At 38.6% G+C, this 17,748-nt stretch overlaps 1 protein-coding gene across 2 annotated transcripts; it reads right to left on the reverse strand.

Moving 5' to 3' along the window:
- Position 1: 1 nt before the first annotated feature.
- Positions 2 to 16,064, reverse strand: LOC103475191 (protocadherin Fat 4). 2 transcript variants are annotated; one of them, XM_017308168.1, is made up of 18 exons: positions 15,849 to 16,064; positions 15,614 to 15,703; positions 15,412 to 15,533; positions 14,996 to 15,227; positions 14,412 to 14,753; positions 12,844 to 13,757; positions 12,132 to 12,306; positions 11,859 to 12,039; positions 11,012 to 11,262; positions 6,591 to 10,922; positions 6,396 to 6,497; positions 5,376 to 5,677; positions 5,210 to 5,295; positions 4,920 to 5,099; positions 4,642 to 4,769; positions 2,962 to 3,176; positions 2,621 to 2,876; positions 2 to 2,086 (listed from the first exon to the last, which is right to left on the reverse strand). In XM_017308168.1, exons 3-18 carry the CDS (start codon positions 15,463 to 15,465, stop codon positions 723 to 725), a joined length of 9,114 nt encoding a protein of 3,037 aa, XP_017163657.1. In that variant the 5' UTR covers positions 15,466 to 15,533; positions 15,614 to 15,703; positions 15,849 to 16,064; the 3' UTR covers positions 2 to 722. The 2 variants fall into 2 exon arrangements, with proteins under 2 accessions (XP_017163657.1, XP_017163656.1); XM_017308167.1 differs by having other exon boundaries at positions 15,412 to 15,703.
- Between the last annotated feature and the right edge of the window lie 1,684 nt (positions 16,065 to 17,748).

Consider the following 17,748-nt stretch of genomic DNA (forward strand, 5'->3'; position numbering starts at 1 on the left):
ATTTAAGTTTTATCAGAAAAGCTTTCAAGATAAAATCGTCATCACTTTACTGGATATCATTGCATTTGAGCAGCATGAGCTCATTGTGTATACCACACACAAATCTCTATACAGCTGCTACTCAAGTATCACAATAATAACTCAATAATATCTCAATATATCACGTAGAACAGTCCAAACAACTTGTCTCAACTGATGAAGACTCATTCACCTTGGGATGCTGAAAACCTGAAAACTGAATGTGATACTGAATCATTTGGTTAATAATATGCTGCCCGTCAGGGGGGGCACTCATCAAGCATCACGTTTTCCATCACAGACAGATGATCCCTCAATAAAGGAAAAAATACAGTAAGACTGCATGTATAGAGCAAGAAAAAAATAATATAACCCATTTAGTTGAACACTGGATAACATATCTTAACAATGCACTATTCAGAATGGGAATGCAATAAAAGCAAAAGATGAAAGAGGTGGAAGGATTTCATATTTCACAAAATCAGCTTCATTTCCCCATGTTAGACCTGTGTAGCACCACTTCACAAAACAACAACATGCATCTCAAGACAGGACTCAGCTGAACAGAAGCTTGGAAGATGCAGATTACAAAAAGAAAAAAACTTATTTGCGATTGACCAGAAAGACAACTTTGTCCTAGAGATTTAAATACAGTAGAAAATTATAGTGAATCAGATATCAACTACTTCATCTGCTCTGACCTTTCAAATAATTTCTTCCTCATCACTTTGCATATCACCGCTGTGACTGAACTCCATGGGCATACCAGCAATGTCCTCAAACACTGCAGCGTAGCTTCCAAAAGTCAGGGGCACATTTACATTTTTTTCCCATTGTTCAAACATAGCAAAGGGATCCGTCTTGGAAATATCCTGACTTAAAGTGGAGGAGGATGTTAGTTCAAAGACATCCTGGCTTGTTCTGCACTCTGATGGGAATGGCTGCTCATGCCTATATTTTTTGCCAGTAATGATGTTAAAGTGGTCATAGTCAGACTCAGAGCAAGTAAACGTGCTGTCTGTTTCACAGTCAGATGAGGTCTCTGTTGTCATCGTGGACTCTAGGGGTCCAGCCTCTAAAAGCGCTTGATGTGAAAAAGCTGGCTCAGGAGGAGCATCCAGTTTGCTAATTTCCTCGAAGCTTAGCGGCTGCATTGGCTCCAGGAGCTCTGGCTGTGGGAACTCTTTTGTACGACAGGACATATTCTGCCTCTGCTGCTCTGCGTCAAGCTGACACAATGACTGTTTGTGAAATGAGGAAGTATTTTGATGCTTTGGAGGGCATTTCTGTTCACCAGGATTGTCTTTCTTTAAATTACCTAGCAGTCTCCTCAGATCCCCCCACTGGTTTGAATCACTTTTAAGACGTTTTGTGCTGCATAAATGCTTGTGCCAGCTGAGCCTTGGTGAGTTGTTGTCAGAATTAAATGCACTGCAGATGCTGCCGATCTCGTAATACGCCAGCTCACTCGGAAGCATCAGCTGTCCGTAACTATTAAGCTTCTCATTTGACTGACATGGACTTATTCGATCAAGACGTTTCCCTTTTGAGGTTGAAAGTCCAGCTTTAGGCACCTGACTGCCATCAAAACAAATTGTTGCGTTTTCAGTTTCTTGCCCTGTTTCATGTGTAAGGTTCTCATTTTTAACAACTGAATCCTGCTGTTTCAGTCTGTACAGAACTGCAAACATGCATACAATCACCAGGATGGAGATCAGAGGGAGAACCACCGCTATAATCCAAAAAGGCCTGTTGTGCTGTTTCTCTGAGCACTCTTCACTGACAGTGGAAATGCAGATATCACAGAAAGGATTGGAGACATTTTGTAGACACATGCATGGCCTATCCCGTGTTGCAGGTCTGCACGGCCTCCGGTTCTGACAGTCTGAAAGACATGTTCTCAAAAAGGTGGTCTCTTCAGTGCATGGTGAGAAGAGGCAGACACCTGGAGAGCTGCAGCTGGACTGCGGGAGAGTCGAGCTCGGCCAGACCTCCACCATTAAACTGTGTCCACTGAAAGGCAGAGTATGACCGCTGACGTTCAGGTACTCCACACATCCACTAAATCCTGTGACCACAAGAAAGTTCAGAGACATCAGGTTGACTCTAGAAAAGCCTCTCTTGAAACAATACTGGCAACTTCATTAAGTGTACCTGCTCAACTGTTTAACACAAAAAACAACTCAATCTTTTGCAAAGAGTATATTTTGAGCATGCCATGGCTGACAGTGTAAAATGACAAAAAAAAAAAAAGCATTTCATGGCTTTACATTGACTTTCTTACCTTTAGTTGTATATATCAAATATAACTTAAAAGATATTTGAGTGAATTTTGATGCATTAAAATTGGCCTCAAAACCATGGAAAATATTGGATCTTCAACTGACAAATCTGTAGAAACTGTGTGAGCTATCATATCAATATTGATCAAAATCTCTGGAGGATTTTTCTGACACCTAGTTGAATTTGTGAAACTAAGGCATAAGACTAGTCGGGAATAAAAAGGAGTCCAACTTGATACTGGCAAGAAATCACTGTATATAATAAAGAAATCACTGTTAAAAAACAAACTAAAAAATGACCTAATATGACATAGGATTACCTGACTGTTGGAGTTTTCTTTGTCTTGGTGGAGCTGCACCAAGAATGATCTTTTCCAAACTAAACAGTTTTAAGTCCATGTTTTGTTGGGTAATGTTCAAGACCATTTTGTCATCAACATACAGTGAATGGTTACGCCCTCTGGTCAATAAGGACAGGATGTGCCAAAGACCATCAGCAACTAACAGCTCCACTGTAAACTCTGACATATGTCCTAAAGGATCAATGGAAGTGTACACAGGTTGTCCGTCTCTTACCTGAAAATAAATAAAAAAATATTGTCAGAGTTTTTAATGTACTCAGACATATCATGCCCACATATTAAATATACTTTTTACAAACCATTAACACAATATGTCCTTTTCCAAGAATAAAGAGCAGGGTTCCATCTTCTTTCGTTTTGAACTTGACAGTAATGACAGTTTGGACTGTTGTGTCTTCCTGTTTGGCACCATCCTTCAGGTCTTTAAGCAGAAGATCTCTCTTAAATCTCTCCTTAATGACATACTCAATGTAATCAATCCCCTTAAAGTGTAATACAAGTTCTTCAGATATTTCTGTTTCAAAAAGGTAAGAAAACAAGTACTCAGTCCCAACATTGCACAAAGAAAAATCTAACATGCAGTAACTCCACATTAGCTCTATCAAGCTATCAGACTTAATGAAGAGACAGACTATAGAAATTATTGTCAGGATCTCTTTGTCACTTTACAAATACAGTTTACCTATTTTTTCCTTGATCAAATCCTTAGGACATTAATGGCAATCCTAGTATTTTAACTGCTCATTTGTATTGTAGTGAAGCCTATCTTTTTTGAATTTGAACTTGAATACTCTTAAAGTATCTTTTTGACAGATAAACCCTAGTTCAGTCAAATTTACATTCCTATTCCTGCAGGTGGCATCTTAGGATCTTAAAAATATGAAGATATGACCTTGCTGTATTGCTAAAATATTTGTTTGATTACCAGTAAATATAATGTGTTGGAAGTGTTCTTAGGTAAATAAGGCTTTGCAATAATAAATTATGGGTTTTAAACTTAAGTATTGATAATTAATTGTGCCAAACCTTGAAAATGTCTGTGGGTAAAGTGATAGCCTATTAGAAGAAATGTATTATTCCTAAGGGAAATACATAGTGCAAATGTAGTCGACTAAGGTTTAAGTTGTCTTAGACTTGTATGTATCCTAAACCTGCACCTGATTGGCTCTTCAGTCCCACCTGACTTAGTTACCCCAAAAAGAAATAGTTTTCATCAATATCTTACTACAAGACGGTCAGAAAGGTTTTCATCCTGTCTAACTGTAGATGGAGTGCTGAACTAGTCCCAGTTCAAATGAAGTTGGAAGATTGTCTGTCAGCTAATAGTCATTACACCATGGTGTCTGTCAGCTAAATCTTATAAACTCTCTCTTTTTTTTGTTTTATATTTCCAGTTTGGTCCCACTGAAACCCAGACTCATAACCAAACAACCAATATGTCTGCCTGAATTGACAGCCAGCCTGACCCAGTTGCTCTCACCCAGAGCAACCCTGCATCTTAAATGGCAAATAGACTGAATTACTACAGCGCTTCTCCAGTCATAGACTTTTGCAATCTGCTGTGGCTCCAAATCCACAGCAGATTGTCTTGGAACAATCCCCTGGAGACGCTCTGTGGAGGATTTGCTATTGTCTGATGAATTATAATATGAATTCTTGATGGTTATTCGCTATGATTGACAGTACAGTACTCAGATTCACTTTGTTAAAATGCTAGTTTCAGTGTTTATTCTAAATAAATAATAATTTAAAGGATTTCATAGAAATCTCGTGGATTTTTTTTTGAGTAACAGAAAACAGAGTTAGAAATGGTAGGGTTCATCTTACAGAATGATTTTTGATAGATAATGGACGTGATTAATTTATGAACATTGTTAAATAGCATTTAATAGTTTAAAACTGTTGCACTAGTTTTTAAGAAAATATTGTTGGTTGGCTTGTCAATCCACTTCTCTATATTTACTTATGTATTTATTTACCTGTATCACAGTTTCTTCCTCTAAAGGGAGTTTTACACTCACAAACATATTCAGACCAAAGGTCATGGCACACTCCCCCATTCTTGCATGGGGAGCTGTTGCATCCTGACACTGCTGCTCGAGGACACCTTTGTTTAAGGGAAAAATAGAACATGTTGCTTGAGAATAATTCCAGCACATTCCAACAAAATGTAAAAAAAAACAAAAAAAAAACGTGTAGCATCCTAATTGCAAATTTAGTGGTTAATTCATAATATCTTAAATGCATAAAACACTACCTGTTGAATACATTATATGTTGCAAGGCCAGAAGAAGGTCTCAGCAAGATGCCATTAATCTGAATATTTCGAATGCACCCAACAAAGTCATGTGTTTTTATATGACTTGGATGTTGCAAAATTACTTCCAGGCTTCTCAGTCCACCAAATATCATATTTGTGTTTCCAACGTCAAGAGTCCTAAGAGATGCAAAAATGAAAAGAAAATATTTACTCAGGTTAAGGTTGTTCAGATAAGGCTGAAAATGACAAAAAAAATCTGTCATCTGTAAGAGTTCATTTATGGGCACCTCTCTGATATAGTGCCATCAGACTCTGAAAAACAGAATCCATTGTTCACAACATCTGTACAGTTGTCCACAAGCAAAGTCCCCATCTGTTAAAAATATACAGATCCACATGAATATTTTAATCAACTTATGACTGGTCTACATTGTGTAGATAGTTATAGCTCACATTGCCAATCCTTCTGACAGTAACGCTGTGAAAATGTCCATCTGCAACTTGCTTATGCGTCTGCAACTTTACAGGTCCGGAGCCAAGGTTATAAGAGAGTTGTAGTTTGCTGTCAAGTATCTCCAGTGCAAAAAACTCCCTGCTGGATAAGGTTCCTGAATTGTACAGGAGTAGGGAGTCCCTCTGCACTGTTGCAAACTCAAAATAAATTAAATTAGTCCTGCGATCCAGTGGGGGAAACTCCACAAAGGACATTTCTTCAAAGCCATAACTGGGTTCCTCACAATGGACACCACTGACTCCTGAAAAGAAAATAATTTTTAGTAACTTGATCATAAAATCAACATACTTAGTCATTTGATGAAGTTATTTAATGTTTTTTTATTTAAATATATATTTTGCTGCTAAGTTACAATACTACTAGAAACTATTTTTAGCATGCCTAAAATATCTTTGTAGACCTAGGTTACGTAGTGATCAGATTGTGTTTAATATTGTTAAATACGTAATATGGCAAAGCAGAAGCATTAATTTCGGTCATACAAATGACTCTTGGAACTTAGTTGTATCATAAAACACCTATTCTTGTATGGAAATAACATTTGTATGAGAACACTACTAAAATTATCTATTTTTTACTACATCTGCAAATGCATATATTTAAAGTGCATTTAGTGACATTTATTGTTATCAAGATTGGATATGCTGTTTGATGATCAATGACTAAAGGAAGCAAAAAATAAGACATGCTTCTGTTCTAATAATGAAGTAAAGGCTTAGAATTCATTGGTCATTGCAAAAATAGATCAAAGGATTGATTATCTGAACGGAATGAAGCTTTCAACTGACAAAAGATAAAATATCAGAAGAAAACCTGTCAATTTCGATATAAAACCTTGTTGTTACAAAGGAATAGATGTTATTATTAAATAGTGAACTGTGAGCTTTTTTTAGCTCACATTTTTTCTTGCTTCTATTAACATTCTCCTCATTTTGCATTATGTGCCTTTATGTTCTTACCAAAGGGACAGATACAGAGGAATCCTGTTTGTAGGTTAATGCAGCTTCCCTGAAAACATGGTGTAGACCTGCAGTGATCTTTGAGCTGTTCACACCTTTCTCCTGCAGACATAGGTAAACATACTTTTTGCAAGGATTCTGGTTAAGGTTAGTACAATGAAACACGTTTAAGTTTGTTTTTGTGATCAATTCTACCTTCAAATCCAGGCGCACACTGGCAGTGGTATCGCTCCTGTGACTGCATACATGTCCCACCATTTTGGCACTTCACCTTAAGGCACTCATCCACATCAGCTGAGCAGACTGAGCCAGAGAAGCCACTCTGACAGTGACAGCGGAAACTTCCTGCAGTGTTTTCACATGTGCTGTTGTTCTGACAAGGATTCGCCTCACATTCATCAATGTCATCTTCACAGAGTGAACCGCTGAACCCGACCGAACAGGTACAATTAAAAATCTCTTTCTGTGGCGACACAAAGATGACAGCCATGCTTTCCAGGACAGCAACCTCCTGGCTGATGTAAATGTTTTTGTTGCATGTGGCCCCATTTTGACAGGGGCTCATGAGGCATGGATCACTGGCGATGTGAGAAATTGTCATATTACTTTGGGACTCCAGTAACTTCTTATGTCCAGCAGATATACTCCTCGCTACCTCTCTGCTTAGATATTGCCCATTGTAGTTTTTCACTGCTGCAAGTAGTAGTATCTCCATGCCAATATGTTTAATTCCAAAAACATGAGTCTTTGAGGCCTGGAGGTTGAACAGACTATCCAAGGCTTTCACAAACCGCAAATACCTATTAGTCAAGAAGTTTTCCATTGAACGTGAGGCCACATAGAAAAAAATACAACTGTCCACAGATGCATTTGTAAAACCTTTGTAATTCACATAGATACTGTTATTTACTGGAAAATGAGCTTGGTCTGTAGCTTCAACTGTGACATTGAATGTGGCCTCGCCCTGAAAGGGGGATGACCATAGCTCACATGTACCATTGGGTATCATGAACATGTTAATCGGGCCACTTATAATGGAACAGAGGAATGCATCAGACTCATCATGATCCTCAGGATGCACATTGCCAATCATGCCGCCATTAAAAGAACTGCCAAAATATTTCACCTCAATGAAGATGTTTCGTGGTAACGGGGGGTTATCATTTTCATCTTCCACCCTAACGTGGAGTGTTGTTGTTGAAGACAGTGATAGAGGAAACCCTGCATCTTTTACCACCACCAGTAATCGATATTCAGAGATATGCTCCCGATCAACAACATGTCTGGTGAGTAAAACTCCATCTGGAGTGAGATAAAAAGCACTTTCTGCTGACAAATTTGACAGCCAAAAAGTAAAAGGACCTTGATTTGGAGGTAAATCAAAATCAAATGCATTTAATCTGGCAACTATGGTTCCTTCAGGTTGATTTTCCTTCACTTGAATCTCGTTTGTCATGAGTTGGGGGGCGTTGTCATTAACATCAACTATATTCACAATGACATTTGTTGTCCCAGTGGCTGGGGGAGAACCATGATCAGTGGCTGTGACAGTGAGATTGTAAACTGGCCAGCGTTCCCTGTCAAGATCAGAGTTTACTAACACAATGCCACTAAGTGGATCAATGGAGAAAGAGGAGTTTGTGTTTCCGTCTACAATCCTAAAGATGAATCGATTCCAATCCAGTACAGAGTCCTGGTCCAAAGCACTTAGAGTTAACACAGATGTCCCAGTTGGGGTGTCTTCGTTAACATCTGCCTCGTACCATGTGGAGGTGAACAAGGGTGCATCGTTAGTCTCAATCACATTAATATTGACCAACGTCTCAGCTATGTCTGTTCCATGAATAACACCAGAGTTTTTTGCCAAGACTTTCAAAATTACTTTACTGTTTCCTTGATCCCTCAAACTACGACTTGTATATATCTCTCCAGAAAGTGGGCCAATGTCAAAGCCAAAATTTTTGCCATGGCCAAAAGTTAGATATAACACCTCACCTTCAGGACCACTGTCCTTATCAGTGGCCGTCACTTTTCCTATTGACGTTCCAACAGGAGCATTTTTGTATACTGAAAAGCTAAAACTTTCTTTTGTGAAGGTTGGGCTAAATTCATTGAGGTCCAGGATGTGGATGATAACATGAGCCAAACTAAACAAGTTGTGTCTGGCGGTGTTTGAAGCTTTGACTGATAAATCAAACATCTGCTCTTGCTCGTAATCAAAGACATCCAAAGTAGTGATACTCCCATTTTTTGAATCGATTGCAAATTTATCCAAACTGCCAGCAATAAAAGAGTAGGATATTTGCGCATTTATTCCTGAGTCGATATCGGTGGCCTTTACATCTAGAACCTTTGTTCTGACTTTTGAATTTTCAGGCACTGTTGTGGTATACTCTGACAATAAAAAGACAGGTGGATTGTCATTTACATCCATAACAATCAGAGTTACATTCATCCAGGCAGATTTAGCTATCCATCCACCATCTGTTGCTTTGATTTGCAGATTATATCTGGTTTCTTTTTCAAAGTCAAGCTCTCTGGTAAGTGTTAGCAGCCCAGAGAATTCTCCAACGGAGACCGGAAAATATTGATTTTCAGGACTAATGAGGTATTTAATTACACCATTGGGACCATAATCCCCATCTTCTGCTTGAATTTTCCCAGCCACTGATCCAACAGGCAAGTCTTCAGGGACAGAGAATGTGACTTCTGGTTCACTGAACCTGGGAGAAAAGTGATTTTTCCCAGTGATTTCAAAGGTGATTTCAGTCTCAGAGATCATAGGAGGAAAGCCCTGATCTTTGGCCACAACTAATAAAGTAAGTGACTCATTTTGACTTTCTTCTAAAGTTTGACTTAAAAATAACTTTCCATTGTCAGCTTGAATCCAGAAGAAATCAGAAGCATTACCACCACTGACGTTATATTTAATATAATCACTGCTATTGACGTCTAGATCTGTTGCAGTAAACTTGGCCACTTCAATTCCCACCAACAGGTCATATGGAATGGAAACCAGTGGTGGAGAAGGCAAAAACTTTGGAGGGTGGACGTTCAGTTGTTCTAATCTCACTATAACAGTAGTGTTACTGTGCAGAGGAATGCTGCCACAATCAAATGCAACAATTGTGAAGTTATAGATTTCAAAAGTAGAATTGTGTAAAAGGAGTGGCTGCTTTGAAAAAACATCTCCAGAAGAAGCATCTACCCAAAATAATTCATTTGGAGGTTCAACAACATAGACAACCTCACTGTTTTGTTCAATATCTGTGTCTGTTGCAAAGACTTGCAAAACAAAAATCTCTGAATGTTTTGTTTCTGGGATAGCAACTGAATACAAATCGCTAGAAAATACTGGTCGGTTATCATTGAAATCTAAAACAAAGATACTGACGTCAGTGCTAACACTCCATGCTGAATCATTTGCATTTACTTTCAAGACATAATGGTCCTGTTCCTCCCTGTCCAGAGACCTTCTAACAAAGATGCAGCCAGTGGTGGATTCGATGTCAAAAGGGAGATCCTGATTTTGGTCAGGTATGTAATAATTAATTACTGCATTAGAACCGGCGTCATCATCAGTTGAGGTTATCTGCAGAACTGTGTGCCCTATAGGAGCATTTTCAGAGACCTCAGCAAGATGTATCTGAGAGAATTGAGGTGCATTATCATTCCTGTCCAAAACAGAAATGATTACCGTTGCTTGGTCTGTATGAAGGGGGTTGTCAGGTTCTGCAGCCTCAATTGTTAAATTAAAAAAGGGAATGCTTTCTCGATCTAAACTTACAATGGTGCTTACCAAACCGTTTTCAGGGTCAAGTGTAAAAAACTCATCATTATTTCCTTCTGTTATGTTGTACCATACTGAGCTGKAATTGGGAGAATCCGCATCGAGAGCAAGAACATCACAAACTCCAGATGGTGGGGAATTTTCATAAACCTCACACCTGTATTCAGTCTGGGTAAACTGGGGGAAATTATCATTTACATCAGTGATGTTTATGTGAATTTCTAAAAATGATGAAAATGGAGGCGAACCAGAGTCTCTGGCTTCTATCAACAAAAAAAATTCCTTTTTGCTTTCATAATCCAGTGGGTTCTCAACTGTCAGTGCTCCACCTAATTGGTCTAGATGAAACATCTCTTCAAAGTTTCCAGAAGCAAGATAAAAAGAGACAGGTTCAGCTCTGATGCTTGCTGCAGAAATAACAGCTACTACTGTTCCCACTGGCTCGTCCTCAAAGAGAGAATAACTCAGAACATCCACATTCATCTCTGGGAAGTCATAAATGTTGTGAAACCTGATACTGATAGTAGTGATGTCAAATTTTGGGTTTTCTCCAGCGTCTTCTACATACACGTTGATGACAATATCATCCATGCTCTGCAGTAAGCTTGAAGTGAATACTGTGCCGCTGTTCGGATCAATCGAAAAAAGGTCTGAACTTTGTCCATATAGAGAGTATTGCAGCTCTGCATTCATGTCAGTGTCTGCATCGATTGCTCTCACTGCACAAACAACTGAGCCTGTGGAAAAATACCAACAAAATATGTAAATTTTGCTCTCAGTCTCAACAGTGTCACCTTCACTGTCACAAGGAAGCAAAGCATCTCACCTGGAGGAAACTCTGTGGACACATAAGCCACAAAGGGGCTGTCCAGAAACTGAGGCCAGTGATCATTGATATCCCCAACCAGGACAGTAACAAGTACAGAGCTTGACAGCGGCTGTGTGGGATGCATATCTGTGCCAATCACTGTCAGCGTGTAAAAGGCTACAGTCTCCCTGTCCAAGAAATCGGTGGTAAGCAGTTCTCCAAATGTTTCCTCAATAGCAAATGGCGCATCGTGGTTTTCCATGAAATACCTAATTTAAAGAAAAAGTGAAACATTGTTAGTATGCAGTGACATCCGAAACAGTTAGCTTTCAAACTTTTTCCACATTTTGTCAAGTTACAGCTCCAAACTTAATTGTATTTTATTAGGTTTTCATGTGACAGATCATTGAAAGGTGGAGAGAAAATGACCAATGGTTTTTATTTTTTCACAAATAAAAATTATGCATGGGGTAGGTACGTATTCGGCTCATTTGATTCAATACTTTGTAGATCCCCCTTTAAGTCTTGCAACAGATCTCAGTTGGAATTAGGTCAAAACCATTTTACCATTTAACCATTTAATAACTATTCCATTATAGCTCATATGTGTTTATGGGAGATCCAATTATATGGTCAATGGAGCTTATTTGCTATATAGAAACCATTTGAAGGTAATTGGTTGGACTGAATTTTATTAAGAGGTATCAGAGTAAATAGGGGTGAATATAAATGCAAACCAACCTTTCAAATTCATATTTTCAAAAAAAATGTAAAAACAGGTATCATTTTTTCTTCACCTTACAACTGTGCAACTAGTTTGTGTTGGTCTAACCCCTTAAAATCTCTTTTGGATGTGATTCTTCACCTTACTTCACCACTCATGCCCTCATCAGCGTCAAACGCAGATATCATTGCAAACACTGTGCCTATTGGACTGTCCTCAGACACTATGGTGTTGTAGACTTCCTCTGAAAACTCAGGGTGGTTATCATTGACGTCATCCACAGTGATATGGATAGTCAGAGTGCCAGTTAGTGGTGGAAAACCTTCAAATTTGCAAAGTGACGTGTGAAAAATTTTGTTTGGGGTGTTATTTATATATTGAATCTAATTTATGTTGATCTTGAATATGAATTACCTGAATCAACAGCTGTTATGATGACAGTGTAAAATGGTTCTCTTTCCTTGTCCAAGCTGTGTAAAATCTTGAACACACCGTTGGGAGTGACAGAGAACAGACCGTCGCTGTTTCCTTTTTGCATAAAATAAATAAGCTGACTGTTGATCCCCAAGTCTTCATCCAAAGCTGAAACCTGGTCAAAAAAAGGATTGAAAACATTAATTGAATAAAAATAAAAACATCTGTTGACTAGGCATGAGCCAGTTATCTGTATTCAGGTATCGGTCCTATTCCTGGCCTAGACTGCATTTTTAAACTACAACATAAAACTTAAAATCAAAGACAGTTTAGGTCTTCCAAAGTTTCTATAAGCACAGCAATGGAGTTGACAAAGTAGCTAAATACACTTTCATATGTAATCAGTTTCCATTTCTGAAGGTCTTCCCAACAATCTGTGAAAGGTAAAGGGGCAGTACCACATAGTTTCTTCTTCAAGCTTACAAATGTGATGTGCCCTTATATTTTTATCCATATTTGCACTGCAGAAAATTATATTTCTACATGTAGTCATGCAGCTACAATTCAATGATAGAACACTGCACCTGTAATTCACGCAAATCACAGATAGTGTTTTATATTTTCCGTAATCATTTCTTTGCAGTGAAAATCTCATCTCGGCCCATGCCTAGAGATGATTGCACAAAGTATGACCCAAGAGGTCCAGCAGCACCTGGTTTGTTAGCTGAGACGGATCCTTTTCATTTTCTTTGACATGAATGATCAGGAGTTCTGGAGAAAACTGGGGTGTAAAGTCATTTACATCCAACACTGTAATGCTGATAGTAACAGTCGCAGATCTGGGTACATCCCCTTGATCAGCGGCAGTTAAAATCAAGCTGTAGTTTGAGTCCCTTTCTCTGTCAAGTTGATCCCGAAGTGACAGCACGCCTCGAACTGCGTCAACCACGAAAGGACCAGCTGGTGTCAGGCTGTACCGGACTTGCCCGTTTGATCCAATGTCTTGATCCTGAGCTTCAAAATGAAACAGGCTTGTTCCTCTCTGAGCATCTTCTTTGATAAACAAACTGTAGTTGCTGTGTGAAAACACAGGGTCATTATCATTTACATCCTCAACATGCACTGTGAAATTCATTGTAGTGGCTATTTGGGGTGAACCCATATCAGTGGCTGTCACTGTAATAGTAAGAGTGTCTGCCTTTTCTCTGTCTAATATCTCTTCCAGGAACACCTCTCCAGTTGTGTTGTCAATGCTGAATGTCCCACCAGAAGAGTTGAGTAAATAATACAAAATCTTTGCATTGGATCCTGCGTCTTCATCCTCAGCATGTAGAGTCATAACAACAGAATGCAACGCAGAGTCCTCCGTTATACCAGCATGTTGGGCAGAAACAAAAAATGGAGCGTTGTCGTTAATATCTTCCACTTCCACAACTACACGAGCAGTGCTGGTGAGCTGCAAAGACGCTGGCCGTGCACAATCCTTTGCTGTCACAGTCAAGTTATAGGAAGACTGGCTCTCTCTATCCAGCTCTTTGTTCAGGCATAAACTACCTGTTGAGCGTATGAAGAACATGCCCAGTTCATCACCGCTGGCAACTGTCAGTTCCACTTCTCCGTTTTCGCCTAAAATCAAGATGACAAAAACAGATTCATCTCAATCCCTTTTCCATTAGATCAAAGTTTTCATCATATGGATTGTTTTAAATTTCTAAAAATAGCAGTTCTGGTTTTTAACTATTATGCACAGCCAGAAAATGTAGGCTGCAAATAACTGATTCCTAAAATGTGTTTTCTTGCCATGATCAAGAATTTACGATAAAGAAAAAGGTTCTGTTTGGGTTTTAACATAAACTTGAGAAAGTTCTTGTACTATAAATAACAGTATAAAAATCAGGTATGTTTGGCCTTAAAGGAACTTAAAATGCTTGATTCTTCTGACAGCTTTCCTTAAATCTAGGACAGATGAAGGAGGTTTATTGATTTACTAATATGTGAGGGTTTTAACTGAGCATGAATTCTGCAAGTTTTCAGTGTCAAAATATGCCTCGACTAAAATGCTGGTATAATATCAAAATGATTATGTTTCTCTTTTTAATGTTTTTGTTACCAATTCTTAAGATAGTCAGATGTTATTGCTTTTATATGATCAGGGAGACTGGAAGAAGCCGGTAAGAGTCTTTTCTTAATCTGCAGGCACACTGTCATGCAGCTTCTATTTTTTTTTGTTTTTGTTTGTTTCATTCATTTGCATTATGCTGGAGATGTTTTATCTCTTACCATCATCTTTGTCTGACACATTTAGTGACAGGAAGCAAGTTCTGATACGTGTGTCCTCCAGCAGCGATGCAGTAAAGTTGTTCTGACTGAAAACAGGAGGGTTGTCATTGACATCCAGCGCATTAAAGTAGACTCTGACACTGGATACCTGCGAGTGCCCCTGCTGCACCTCTACGGTGAGAATGTAGAACCTTTGTGCTTCAAAGTCCAGGCTGCGGGATAATAGGAACTCCCCTGAGACGGGGTTGAGGAGAAACACGTTCTCCCCATCGTCCTCTTGAACTGTGTATGTGATAGGCGTGGGACTGTCCATCTGCGCTTCCACCTTTCCCACAACTGTTCCTGTCAACACAGTGAACCAGAGCTAATTACTCTTTGGTCTGAAAACAGTTTAGTGAAAAGACAACATCTGGCTAATTACTGGGGGGGGGGGGAATTAATTAGTGTTACAAATTGAAGATAAAATAAGAAAGAAAAAAACAAAACAACAACAACAAGATACTTGGAGAATTTTATGAGATAGTCAAATTAACTGTTGTAAACAAACAAGAGTGTTTGCTAACAGAAGAAGAGAGATGATGAACCTGGCACGGTGTCTTCCTTTACTTGAAATGAATAAACAGTTTGTGAGAAAGCCATCTGTGTTTGCCATCTGCTATGAGCGAGTGAGCTGACTGCCCCATGCTTCAGCTCTGCATCAACAGATGTATTATACCAGGAGGGAGGCTTGTGTTGCTCGTCAACAATACCAGAAAATTCGCTTTCAGTCCTCAGAATCCCTGGATTTCTTTCATGAGAGACCACCATATTAAACACCTGTGTTATTACAAGATAAAAAATAAACAACTTTTGATGTATTTTCCAGTCCTCACAGACAAATACTGTATAGCATGCTATACTAGTACTATAGTGCTCACTACTGCAGCTCAAGCTATGATTTCGATTAATCCCTTTAAACAGAAGCCGTTATTAGAATATATTAACTAGATTACCAACTTACCATTAGAAGCAGTAATAAAAGCATGACTTTTCTTCGGTGTCGGGTAGTTTCCATTATAAAGTTTATCTCTTAAGTACCCATTTCTTTGATGTGATTACAAACTCGGCTTGGAGGGGAAAATCCTGTTCAAAGCAAAACGAACGTGGCATAAAAAGATAAGGTCCTGTAAGCTTACTCCATATAACTTCTCCAAATAGAAAACCTTGTGTCCACAGGGATTGCTCAGTCTCCTCAGTTCGTAATCCTGATTGTTGTGACTCATCAACTTTGCTTTTCCAAATCCTATAATTGCCTAAACAAAAACAATGAGACATAAAAACCTACTTGTGAACAGAGCTCAAATAGTATAATTGCACACCTGTATGAAACGCAACATTTTCCTTATAAAATGTACTCAAAGACTGAAAAGCAAAAGAAGCAAAAATGCCTTATCCTACCATATATTTTACTCCAACAGTTTTGTGTTCTCTCCATGGAGTTTTGTTGCAGAGATTACTTTGTGCAAAGGGAACAGCAGCATCTTTCTCAGTGGGTCTGGGCTGCTGCTTGGACAGGATTGGTTTGGACACAGCAAGGCTTTCATTCACAGAGTAAAATGAGAGAAAGTTGATGGGGCGGGGGCGGCTCCACTCGGAATAATAGGTTTTAGAATAGCGCTGACATTAACGTGAAACAGCATAGCAGAAACTCAGAGATTTGACTGACCTACATTCAGGATTAGTATTTTTAAGACTGCGGAAAAAAGGACAATGATCTCATTACCTTACTTGCAAGCACTTCTGAGAAAAGCTTGCTTTTTTACAGGGCTGCTGAGAGGAGTCCAATAAACAGACATCTGAATCCCTTCTAAGTGATTGTGGTCACTGTGACTGCAAGATTTTTCTCTCCAGTTTCTCCAAGTGGGAACCTAAAACCAGGTCATTACTTTAACACTAAAAGGAGGGAGAAACACAAAACACAGGAAGCACTATCCTCACTTCTTTTTTTAGCCTTTGAGCAGACAGAATTAGATGCACTTTGTTTAACTATAAAATGTCACGGACTGTTATAAAGTGTCTTCCTGTGTAATTTTAGGTTGCTGCAACAAGAGCAATGAACTTTGTTCCTCAAGGGGAAATGATGATGTTTGCTTGTGTTTAGTTACTTATTAATCAAGTCACATTTTTTTTACTGGAGAGTGGTTTTGCTTTTTCAAAAATCCAAAAACAAAATTTCATCGTATGACTGTTGTGGTGTGGGACTGTGGGCTTTTTTGTAAAGATTTGTACAGAGCAGTCTAAGCTCCAAACTAGTGTGTCCCATTAAACGTTATGCCTTGTTCTCTATTATTTACGGTGGCCGACAGGTGCAAATGCGCAGCAACAGAGAAAACATGCAAACAAAAAAAAAAAGACACGCGCACAAATGAAATGAAGCAAACATAAAAATAGACGCAAACAAAAAGCAAATGAAATGCAGCAAACAAAAAAAGAGACACAAACAAATGAAATGCAGCAAGGCTTAGCTTTAACCAGTCAAACCCATTTGCCCAGGAATAAATTAAATACTTTAGTGAACCAAAAATTTTTACAACTATTATCTGTGTTTCACCTCCACTCAGGGGAAAACTATCGGGAGTTTTTAAAACAATTTGCCGGGAGACATGGGTTCTCTCTGTGTGCCTAACCTGGAGCGCCCGGCCAGCTGACAGCTAGCAAGGGGGCTGTTAATGCAGCGGGAGCAGACATCTCCGAAAACGTCGGAGCAATATTGTAATTAAGTGATTTATTGATGAACCGAGCAGATATTTCAGATTTATGCATCTACATTCTCGCCTAAAAACATTGTAAAAAATAATTTTGTGTAATTTTAAGTGTAATACAGCAAAAATAATTTTGCTGCCATTGCTGCTTTTCTGAACACCCGTTTTAAAGGATGCAGACCCTAAATTTGGACACAGCTGTTTCTTGTTTGACTCCCTCTAGTGGTCTGGAGCGCTTCTGGTTTTCAGCACTTTTTGTTTGCATCTTTTCTTTTGTTTGCTGAATTTCATTTGTTTGCGTCTCTATTTTTTTGTTTGCGTCTCTTTTATTTGCTGCATTTCATTTGTGGTTGTATTCCTTTTTGTTTGCGTCTCTCTTTTTTGTTTGCTGCATTTTATTTGTGGTTGTATTCTTTTTTTGTTTGCGTCTCTCTTTTTTATTTGCTGCATTTCATTTGTGGTTGTATTCTTTTTTGTTTGCGTCTCTCTTTTTTATTTGCTGCATTTTATTTGTGGTTGTATTCTTTTTTGTTTGCGTCGCTTTTTTGTTTGCTGCATTTTATTTGTGGTTGTATTCTTTTTTTGTTTGCGTCTCT

The sequence above is a fragment of the Poecilia reticulata genome, linkage group LG13 (genome assembly GCF_000633615.1).
Source record: "Poecilia reticulata strain Guanapo linkage group LG13, Guppy_female_1.0+MT, whole genome shotgun sequence".
Classification (NCBI taxonomy): Eukaryota; Metazoa; Chordata; class Actinopteri; order Cyprinodontiformes; family Poeciliidae; genus Poecilia; species Poecilia reticulata.